This window comes from Rattus norvegicus, chromosome 1, assembly GCF_021556685.1.
Source record: "Rattus norvegicus strain SHRSP/BbbUtx chromosome 1, alternate assembly SHRSP_T2T, whole genome shotgun sequence".
Classification (NCBI taxonomy): Eukaryota; Metazoa; Chordata; class Mammalia; order Rodentia; family Muridae; genus Rattus; species Rattus norvegicus.
The window spans coordinates 168,145,001-168,157,044 of NC_141534.1; the positions used below are offsets into that span (position 1 = coordinate 168,145,001).

Genomic DNA, 12,044 nt, shown 5'->3' on the forward strand with positions numbered 1-12,044 from the left:
TGGACTTATTTCCCATGGGTCTAGACCTGAGACTTCTTAGATTCGTAGAACTAATGTAAATACATCGGGTAGCTGTGATGCAGAGGATGAAAGTGAAACATTGAATGGCTGCTTAAGAGGTCTAGTTGACTTCTAGTATAGAGCCTAGGAGACTGGGGACACCCAGAGCTGCCTTTTTATATGGCTTAACTACAAAGCAAGACATTTTAGGTCAGTATACAACTTCTCTAGTAATTAATTTAACTAAAAAGTAGTCCAGCTTCATCATCCATTCACTCAGTGTTTGTTGAATTAGTACTTTATTTTGGGTGTTGTTGAATATAGAGATGAATACAGTAAAGTAAGGCTTGTGCCCTCAAATATAGAGCCTAGAATTATAGCATTTATTTAAACATAGCTGTATGAATGATTCATTTATTCACAGTAAACTCAAAAGAAATAGTGTTTTAAATCACTCAGTAACTATTTACAGGAGTATGAGAACCCTATTGAAAACAGAAAGAATGAGGGTTAATTTTTCATTATGGCAAGAGAAGCCTTTATAGAAGCAGTAATGTTTGAATGAAGTCTTAAAGCTTAGTTTGACTTTTTTAAAGATTATTAAATAGCATACTTTAATTTTTGTATAGTATATTATTTGTAAAAATCCTATCTACTTTTTTGCAATATCTGTCTTTAAGGATAGGTATTTTCTTTTCTTTATATGCAAGTGCCCATGATATGTGTATGTCTGTGTGGAGGCCAGAAGTAGGTGTCAGGCGTCTTCCTTACTTGCTCTCTACCTTAGATCAGAGCCTCTCTGAACCTAAAGCTCACTGATTTCAGCTAGGCTGGCTGGTCAGCAAACCCCAGAGATCCTCCTGTCTTTGCTTCCCCAGGATTGACATTTGAACTCAAGTCTTTCTACTTGTATGACAACATTTAACCAACTATATCATCTCCCCAGCACCAAACAATGCCTTAAAAAATTACATTTATGTATTCAATTATCTTGTGTGTAGGCATGTATATATGCATGTGTTTGCACACAGGCATGCCACACTGTGCAAGTGGAGGTCAGAATACAACTCACAGGAGTCTGTTCTCTTTTTACTATATGGGTCCTAGGGATTGAGTATCAGACATGGCAGTAAGCACATTTACCTACTGAGCCATCTGAATAGTACTCTGCCATGAACTGCCTTATTTTGTCACTAGTATTACTTTAGTACTATTCAAGGGATATCTGCAGATTAGCACATGAAGCAGAAGCTGGAAACTTAAAACCTTGCATTGGAAAATCTAGGTGCATTGCAGTCTGTTTGGATAATGACTACAGAAAAAGAGAACTAAGAATACTTTAAACACTCTTTCCCTCCTAAATTAGTGCTTTCTTATCTTAAATACGTTGCCCTTTGTTTTTGAGTCAAAATCAATAGAAATCTAATTAATAAAGAAACAAACCCCCATGAAATATAAATATGACAAGGTAGGAAATAACTGGAGTCTGGACTATCTTTAGTTTTATGTGTTTGTTTGTTGTTTGTTTGTTTTGATGCTGTTGATTGAACCTAGAGCCTTGTACTGCTAGGCAAGTGATCTAGCCACAAACTTAAATCACTTGCAGGAAGACCACACACATCTCTTTTAAACAGTACAGAAGAGTTAGAGAGAGTGCACGTTTGTCTCTGGTCGTCTTCGCTCTTGTTAGAACTGTTCTAAGAGTCAGCTTTTGCTACTCTTCAGAGACTGACTGCTTTGTTTCTAATCCCAAGTGGTCTGAGACTGTACTTAATATTAAGGCGTAGCTGCCAGCACATGTGTTGAATTCTCCCATGGCAATCACCATGACACTGCAGTCAAGACAAACCTGCAGCTTCAGAGGAATCACTGGTCACAGAGCCTTGCTTATTTACTTAGCATTTGCCTGTTGACTTTCTCTGTTCAGTTATCTCTAGTCTTAAAATATATAGAAAAACAACATGTTTTTAGGACTTAGGGTTACATTATGGTTCCTTTCACAAAATTAAGTATACTAATACTGGATGGAAAATGAGTAAATAGCACCATCAGAATCATATAGGACAGAGTACACAGGACTTCTTAGTAACTTCAGAATACATTTACTGGGCTGAGGGGAACACAGGGTTGGCAAGCAAACATGAAAAACTTATTGTAGGGATTGGGGTCTCCAGAGCCTGTGGATTGTATTCTGATATAGTTCCAGCTTGATAAATACAGATAAAGGCAATAAGCATCACTCTTGGTTTTCCAGTTTTAACTTAGTTTTAGAACAGTGCTTGAAAGGATCATTTAAAATTAAGTAATTATGATATAAGGTAATTTCACTATATAGTCTATAATCTTTTTAAATATGCTTTTCTATTTTTATTATAGGTCTAAACTTAGTCTTTTTCAATCAAGAATCAGTTTACAGAAAGCAAGTGTGAAGGTGAGTTTTAAACAATGCAAGTAAGAAGACTCTGGGTTCATAAATAATCAGTTGACTCTATCAAGGGGGAAGGGGGGTTACTGCCATGTTGGAAAAACCACTTTAATGTCAATAACCCAAGCAAGAGCTTTTCTCCCAATATGTGGATTTTCCACATAGCTGTTGACACTTGGAGCACACCTTGCTTTTCAAGACTGCTTTAAGGATAGGTTTCTTATCTTTACCTGCTTTTATATATCCTTATCTTTATTTCCTAGTTCAGAGATACAGTATAGGGATTTTAGGAAGTGCTTGCTCAAAATCTATTTCTCTCACACATAACTCTTAGCAGGATATGGGCCTTTGGATTGTAGAATGGCTATTAAGCAAGCTGATGAGTTGGTTTTCCCGTGAAGCTCCCCAGCAGAAGGCAGGTATTTGGGCGCATTAGAATGTTTAAGTAGTTTGTGGAGAGTGAGTTGGCTCAGCAGGTAAAGGCACCTTCAGTCAGGCCTGATGAACTGAGTTCAATTCCCAGATTCTACATAATGGAAAGAAAGAACCTACTTCCTGTGTGTTCTCCTCTAACAAGCATGCATGGCAAGTGCCACACCCCTCCAATGATGAATAAATCAGTGTTACAGAAAGTTAATTTAAGTAAACTGTTTTCTAACTCTAGATTTACCAATGCTTTGGAAGGTAATATATTGAAATCCAAACCCTTTATTGTCACACCTGAATAAAATGAGTGAAATATTTTGAGTTTTTATAGAAAGTTTCAGAAATCTGTTAAATATAATTGAGATACTTTAACTGTTACGTGGTGTTCCCTAGATGTGACTAGGAATATGTTCCCATGAGCTCTCAAGTGTATGGTTGCCTAAGGCGGCCAGCACATACTGACAGCACAGTTGACAATGTCGACACAGACAGGAAATTTTCACTTGGTTTCACCCTTAGATAAGGAGCTACAGGTCTTCAGTGCTTCTAAGAGAGGGAGAATCCATTTCTTCCTGGGATAAGCTTTCATATAGGTTGTCCAGTCCTAAGTGGTTAGCCCTGGACCCAGGAACTGACAAGCAAATCTAAATGTATTCATTTGGTTACATATACATGTGTGATATGTGTGTGTATGTGTGTATTTTACGTACATGTACACTTATAGCACACATAGGCATATGTGTGTGTGTATGTGTGTATGTGTGTGTGTGTGTGTAATTTGGGAGGGAACATGGTGAGGAGGGAGCATGCAGGAATGATATAATTCTATGGTTATGAGTGAAATTTTAAAAAAATTACAAAAATGATTTTAAAATACTCTTCTATATGTAGTTATGTTTTATTTCTTAGTAATAATGAATACCTAAGTTTTTGTTCTACTTGGGTTTTTACTTTTGGTGAGTCATCATTCATTAACTGCCAGTACCAATTATCAGTACCCACCCGGTTCATTCTTGTCAGGGTCTTGTTTATGTAGCCCAGTCTAATTTCAAACTCAAGATCTTCCTTCCTCAGCCTGCCACGTGCTCGGTTTACAGACATGTTCCTCCATCCTTCTAAGAATAGTGGTCATACATGTTTTGCAGTGTAATGTCAGTTGCATTGATAATTTGTTTTTGTTTACTGTGTTGTAGTTAAAAGCCCGGCGAACTGAATGTAATACCAAAGCTACCCACGCAAGGAATGATTACCTTCTTACGCTAGCCGCAGCAAATGCACATCAGGACCGCTACTATCAAACAGACTTACTTAACATCATGAAGGTAATGCAATTAATATTTGTGATAATTTTGCTTCATTAAGCAAAAGCTTGTGACATGAGAGATTGAGTTATCATATTGTAGTTATTTTGTATTTTATTGGAATAGACTTGTGATTATTTGGTTGATTTAGTAACCTTGAACTGATTTTTAGTGTAAGAAAATGTTTAAGGCTGGCATTAAAGCTTAGCAATTACCTATTGTGTGTGTGAGGTTGAGCCATAGCACCACAGAAAGAAAGAAAAAGAAAACCTAATTAAACCTAAATCACAGTAAACAATTGTATTATATTTAGCAATTATTGATTTATTAGATAGAAGATGGGTATGATCTAGCTATAGCTCGGGTTGTCCTGAAACTCACTGTATAGACCAGGCTGTTCTTGAACTTATAGATCCACATGCCACTGCCTCCCAAGTGTTGTGATTGAAGGTGACACTACCATACTCAGCAAACAAAATTCTTTATTAGTCATAATTTTAACTATCAACTATGTTTGCTATTATTTTTAATATCAATTTAAATTTTCATAATTTTATCTTAAAATTATACATTAATATGTGATTTGAGGTATCTATTAGACAAACAAAAGAAAATATCTAGTAGTTATATGCAGATATGTCTACTCTTGATACTGTGAAATGTAGCTAGATTGGATGACAGTTGTATCCTCAAACATTTTGATTATTCTCCAGCTGTGCTACCTATATTTTTCACTTTTGCTGCAAAGGAAAGGGAACAGAAGAGGAGAAAAACATTTTAACCTAGTGCACACTTTGAGTTACATTTCATTTTCTTTTCTTTTCTCAGGAACCCAAACATTAATTTATTTTTCTTTTGTATTTTAAAGTTTTTTTTTTTTTCTTTTTTTCCGGAGCTGAGGACTGAACCCAGGGCCTTGCGCTTGCTAGGCAAGTGCTATACCACTGAGCTAAGTCCCCAACCCCCTTTTGTATTTTAAACATACCCTTTTCAGATGTATAATTCTTTCTTATTTTTGAGACAGGGTTTCTCTGTATAGTCCTGATTGTTCTGGAACTCACTCTGTAAACCAGGCTGATCCTAGTACTCAGAAACTACCTGTTTCTGCCTCTTGAGTGTGGGACTAAAGGCGTGCACCATCACTGCCTGGCCTCAGTTGAAGGATTCTTATATCTGCAGCAACCCCTGCCATGTTGAATTGTTTGCTAAGAGATCAGCAGTTAAGAGTGGGGTTGCAGTTGGCACAGGCTTTTTTCCTCTAGCTCTGGGAAAGAGATCAACTCTGTCCAGAAACAACAAATTCATTCCTTGAAAGTAGAGGCAAGGCATTTCCTGGGATCTTCAGGGAAAAAAAAATGGAGGAAGTCACAGAACTAAAAACTAACATGTTGCAATTTTTTTCTTGTTTGTTTATTGCCCAGAATTCCCTTTCCATCCCAACTATCTTGTTGGGACTGTTGGTGATCAGAATGCAGGTTATAATAATGAGAGCAGTCTGAGAATTCTATTAGAGCCAGACTTGCAGCTGTTATAGGTCCTACTAGATGTTACATAGTGCTGCAAACTTACAAGGGCCAACTGCAAACTCCTGTTCTAACATGGTTCTCTAGAAAATACTAGTTGCAATTTCAGAGAATGTGTTTGTTAAGGATAAGTCTTTAGAATAAGTTGTAATTAAAAGTAGTGACTCCGTATATCCTTTCTGTGTCTACTGTTAGAGCAGACCTGAAAACTACAAATTGAATATTCTTTATCTGAAATGCTTGGGATCAGAAGTGCTTCAGAATTTGTAGTGTTTTGGATGTCAGCTGCTTGAATCAGGGATTTTACACTCAACCTGAATATATCTCCCCTGTGTATATTTTTAAAATTGTTATTACATTAGCTTAGGCAGCAACAAAAATGAAATCCCAGGTTAAGGGTTTAACACAGTGGTGGAACATGTACCTAGTATGAACAAGACCCTGACTTCACTCCTTAGTGCTGATTTAAAAAATAAAGAGAAATAATACATTGTACTTTCAAAATTAAAACTACATCAAACACAAAAAAACATGATCTTAATAAACCATGGAAAATACCTCATTTGGGGGAAAACATTGTTCTGTCACAAACAAAATGGGAGTTAGTAGGCTTGATCAGCCATCTATCTGATGGTTACTTATCCTTGAGCTTAACTTTGGAGTCTCCATGTGTGTATTTTATAAACACTGAGTAGATTGTTTGCTAGGGCACTGAATTGCTTCAAACGAACATGGGATTCTTTGTTCTTTTTAAATGCTTTGTACAAATTCATTTTGCCAGCTATGGTAGTGTATTCCTTTAATCCTAGCCTGATCTATTTAGGATAGATAGGACTACATAGGGAGACCTTGTCTCAATTAAAGAAAAAGAAAAAACACAAAGAAAGAAAAAAACCTATTTTATTCCTCATGCTAACTCTATGACCTGCAGAATTGGAAAACTCAAACTAATCATGTTACCTAATAAATTTCTATCACTGAATTCACAGTAGTACTTAAACACTTTTTTGGAGGGGAAATGTCTCTTTTTATAAATGTTATGATTTATATGGTCTCAGGATCTGGAGTGAGTGTGTGAGTGTGTGTGTGTGTGTGTGTGTGTGTGTGTGTGTGTGTGTGTGTGTGTAGTAAGACAGGGATGGTGTTATACAAGTGTAAATTCAGCATTTGAGAGTCTTGAGTCAGGAGATCCCAAGTTTGAACCCATCCTTGTATATATAGTGAGTTCCAGGCCAACCTGAGCTACATAATGAATCTACAAAACCATAACCAAACAAGCACACATGTGTATGGGTGCCTTAGAAGCAGGGGATTTATATGCAATTAATAGTCATAGTGTGGTAGCTACTGAGCTAAATTGTGAGAGAAGGAAAAATAAATGGGCACTTTTCAGCCTTATACACCCTAATCCTCAGACTAGAAAAAGGGCTCAACGGTTAAGGGCACTTGCTTCTCTTGGGTTTGGTTACCTATAATAGCTCACAACTGCCTATAACTCCAATTCCAGAGTATCCAGTGTGCTCTTCTGGTACTTGCCAGCCCCTGCATGCAGTTTATATGTACAGGCAAAGAAGAGCATGTACACATAAACATAAATAAAATAATATTTAATTAAATAACATTAATAATTTAATAATTTTTAAAAAACAATCTTAATGAGCAGGCACCACTACAATGAGTGGATATGTGATATGGAGGTGGGAAATAGGGAGTACACAGTGGAGAAATGGAAGAGAAAGCAAAGCCATGCATCGTGTGCATTGTAGAGAGAGGTGGAACTGAAGATGGGTGGTGGTGAAGAGTGGGCAGATATAAGGAGTGAGGCCATGGAGAGGTCCAGCCAGTCTGCTGCCATGTCTGTGTCCATGCCCCTACCATAGCCACAGTCTGTGCTAATATCTGTGGCCTGTGTTGCCACCAAAGGCCATCTGGATGCCATTGGTGTGGGCTGCTACCTGAAACCATGTTGATGTCCATGGCTGTAATGGGAGAACAGAGGACAACAGTGGAATGACTTCAGTTGTTGCCACCTGAGGACATGGTGACAGTCTGGCCCAGGCTACCACCAAGGGCCATATCTGGGTCTGTGGTCCTGCTGCAGCTGGGGTCTATGTTGATGACTGTGGTCTGGGCTGCCACCTGAGATCCTGTGGATGTCTGAGGACTCTGTTGCTGCCAGGGCACATACTGATCTGAGTGGCCTGTGCAACCACCTGAAGCCATGATGACATCTGGGCCATGTTGCCACTGGGGGCCATGTCTGGGTATGTGATCCTGATACAGATAGGCACTGTTGATGTCTGAGGCCCATGTTACCACCAAAGGCAATGCAAATGTCCCAGGTCTGGGGTGCTGCTTGAGGTCATGTTTTCTGTTTGAACAGTATGCTGAGCTGGCCCTGACCCTCTCTGGTCACCTTGGTGTAGGAGAATTGCTCTCCCCCAGTTTGCCTGGGCAGCACAGTATCCTGGTAGCTGGGTGTGGATGAGCCAGCCAACAGTGTGAACTCATAAGAGCCTGGCTTCCCCTCTTGCCTGGGCAAAGTAGAAAAGCTGGCCCTGGTGGTGCAGGTGCAGGAGAGTGGGTAGGCTGATCCAGCTTCTTCTCAGACCCTGATCCTGGGCTCTGAGTTGGCCCACTCCAATATCCATCTCATCTATGAACTGCTGGAGTGCGAAGGGCCACCTCTACAGATCCAAAGCTGCAGGACTTCCATGACACAGGGCTACAACAGGATAACTGAGAGGAGTTCTGGTGAGCATCCAGTATTGATAATGTAGCAGAAACCAGAGTCTTTGATCCAGACCAAAGACTTATTGCAACGAGGATTTGCAAACAAAAAACTATTTGGACAAAAGAATATGCTGTGTGACATCGTGACAGCTTCCATGGTGAAACATTTTTTCCCCTATTTTTATTTTTTTATTTTTTGGTGAAAGTTAAAAGGGTGGAGGGTGGACAAGTGGGATTGTAGGATGCATGATGTAAAATTCATGAAGAATCAATAAAAAGTTTTTTAAAAGGCTTTAATTTTTATAATATTTTTCTAATACCATATGCTTGCTTAATTGATCAGATATAAAAGGTTCAGCGAGGTATGGTTAGTATACAGCAAGAAAGTAAATCAAAGCCTCTGATATCATAGCATGTGTTATTGTCTAGTAACCTTCTGTGTCCCCCTCATACTTTAGAATCTCCTTAATAATAAAAGTTACTGTAATGAATAGTATCACTATTCAAAACAGTAGCATGCTGTGAATATCCTGGTTTCTAAGCAAATTGTAAACTAAAATTATCAAACATCTCATCGTAATTATTCTGCAGAATAAGATCATGTTGACATATAAATATTTAGATGTATTCCTGGGGAATATGTTTTATTCCGTATGCCAGTACTGATTAGAACAGCTTCTGCACATCTTACTCTAGATCTGTAGAACATGGAGCAGGGTGGTTTGTTTGTTTGTTTTTAACTTCAACTTAAACTAAACAAGAACAAAAAAAATCTATTGATAGACTCTGGAAAGTAGATCACTTTCCCCCATTTTGTGTTCCCTTTGATATATGTTCTCATACAATATACATACTCATTTTTTTTTTCATTTTAGAAACTTGTGGAATATTTTCTTTGTGGTCTGGGTGAAGAGGGAAGTGGATCAGAGTAGAAAGTAGAACAAATGTTAGCCTGATGAAAGACTTTAAAAAAGTTTAATAATCTTGAAGTTTTATTTTTAAAACAGGTTGGTCTCCAGTAAAAGTTAAATAGATGTGTCCTGGTTGGTAACTGGGCAAAGGAATAAAAGATAAGAAACTTTAAAAAATATTTATTTATTTTATTTATATGAGTACACTGTAGCTGTCTTTAGACATACTAAAAGAGGGATTGGATCTTGTTATAAATGGTTGTGAGCCACCATGTGGTTGCTGGGAATTGAACTCAGGACCTCTGGAAGAGCAGTCAGTGCTCTTAACCGCTGACCATCTCTCCAGTTGGAGGGTGGACCTCAAGGGGGATAAAATCTGCCTTGGTCTCTGACTCCCCACACAGGCTGGCCTAGAGCAGACAATCTCTCAATTGAGGTTCCTTTAGATGACTCTAGGCTGTGTCAAGTTGACAGCTGAAAAACTAGAGCAGTCATCAATCTTGCTGACCATTTTCTACAACAACATCTATGATTGTATTCAGTTACTTATTAGTTCATTATATCTTTTGTATTCTAGAGTTTTACTTGGACCTTATAATAAAGTGGCTTCCTTGTTATGGTATAGCCATCAACAGATCACAAACAGAAGACTGTTACAGTGGTACAGAAAAAATTTATTACCGGAAATAAATGTTGGATTGGATTTGGCACACAGGCCTTAGTTTGCAAGCTTGGTATAGAACTTTTAAAAGATGATGTAATATTCTAACTCTAGGAATGATCTCAAAGAATAACACATATGCATTTTAATGGCTTCAGAATTGAAATGCTGCTAGTGAAATGGAATCCTGTGTGGTTCTCCCAGAACATCTCCTTCTTGTCTGTTTTACTATTCTGACAGCAGAATATGGTCTTTGATTCTATTATCTACCTATCTATATGTTTGTTTGAAACAGAATCTCACTATATAGCTTGGCTGGCCTGGAACTTGCTGTGTAGACTGTTGACCCATAACTCACAAAAGATTTATTTGCCTACCCATGCCTTCTGAATGTATTAAAGGGATGTTTTACTACACCACTCTCCCCTCCCCTGATATCTTTTTAAATAGCACTAAAATGCAAATCAGAACGTGCAGTCTGTTCATACCCTCTAGGAGTCTGAATGAGAGGCACAGAGCAGAGAATGCATACAACTTAAGAGTAGTCTGTAGAGCGGCAGGAGTGTAAGGACAGTACTAGCCCGGAAGCTACCGGGCTAGGATTTGATTACCCGACTTCCCAGCCACAGAGCATTAAGACTGAAATCAGTTCTTTTTAAGATCAATTTTTAACTGTACAGGTAACATACAAAAAAATGAATCTGTTTTAAGTATACTGGGGGCCTTGTTTTAGCAGCTATGTATTACTACATAATAACCATCATAATCACACTAATACATAGAATACCTTTGTCTTCCTTTTCATTATATCTGGTAACTGTTAGAATATAGTACATTTTTACACTCCTTCATTATCATTTCATAGTTTCATAAGTCAGAAGTCCACGTGGACTTTGCTAGGTTTTATGTCTCCAGTCTCACAAGAATTAAGGTGTTGTCTGAGCTCTGTTATCTGGATGTTCTAGGAAATATCTGTTTCCAAGGTCCTTCACATTGGCAGAGTCCACTCTCCCATGATTGGGTGGCTTATAGGTTAGGATAATTCTCAACTGTTAGAGTTTGCTGTTATGTCCTTTATATAGACTACCTCATTAATAAACCGGCAGTAGCTGGATAGATTCCATTCATGAGTTCCTGTTGTGTGTCTCTGACTTCTTCTTTTGTTATAGCTAGAGAACACACTCTGGCTTCTCTGCTCTAACATTGCATTCATCAACCTCGTGAGCTCACAGACTCTAGAGCGAGTTGTATAGTTGTTGCATGATTCTGCCCACATTGACAACCTTGCACATATTTTGTTAAATTTATTCCCAAGTAATATCATTCACTGTAACAACAGCTGTTATGTTTTAATCTTTTCTTTCAATATTTTTTGGTAATGTCTGGAAATAAAATTAATGTTTTTAGTTATTGGTCTGTCCTAGTTACTATGTTGCTGTGTGACTGTAACAAATCACTGCAGAGTTTAGTGGCCTGAAACAATAGCACCATCTATTTTGCTGTCATATCTGCACTTTGATTAGCATCCAAGATAGAACTTATCTCTGCACCAGCCCATGTCAGGTAGTGTGGTTCAAAGGCTAGCAGCTGAAGCTGGGGGCTTGCTTTCATTCATACTTGGTGGTTGGTGCTGCCTTAGGGCTAAAACTTCCATGGCTGTCAGGTAGAGCCTCTCTGCTCATGGCTTCCTTTTGTCTCTTAGGTTTTCTCACAATATTATGATTGGTTTCCAGGGACAAATTGGAGGGGGAATCACCTTTTATGAGAATCTCAGAATTCACACAGTCTCTCTGATACATTGTTCTTATTGAAGCAGTTACAAAGTTTGGCCCAGTATCCAGTAGTGTTAAAGAAGCAAATTTTACATTAAGAGAGTCTGGCGATGCTAGTGAAGTACACCTTGTAAACAAAAATGTGGCTGTGCCTATCTTTGACAAATATAGTCAGCTATATGATCCTGTATCCTGTACTCTTCTTTTTTTGTTGACTTTTTAATTTTTTTCATTTACATTTCAAATGTTATCCCCTTTCCCCTACCCAACCACCCACCCCTTCCTGCTTTCC

General features: G+C 38.1%; 1 protein-coding gene across 9 annotated transcripts in view; it reads left to right on the top strand.

The window, feature by feature from the left end:
- The window catches only part of Fchsd2 (FCH and double SH3 domains 2), a 320,482-nt gene that overhangs the window by 205,953 nt on the left and 102,485 nt on the right, over positions 1-12,044 (top strand). For all 9 annotated transcript variants that reach the window (XM_087558787.1, XM_087558816.1, XM_087558798.1 and 6 more), the window contains 2 exon segments: positions 2,377-2,431; positions 4,045-4,173. In XM_087558787.1, the coding sequence (XP_087414913.1) occupies positions 2,377-2,431; positions 4,045-4,173 (184 nt within the window).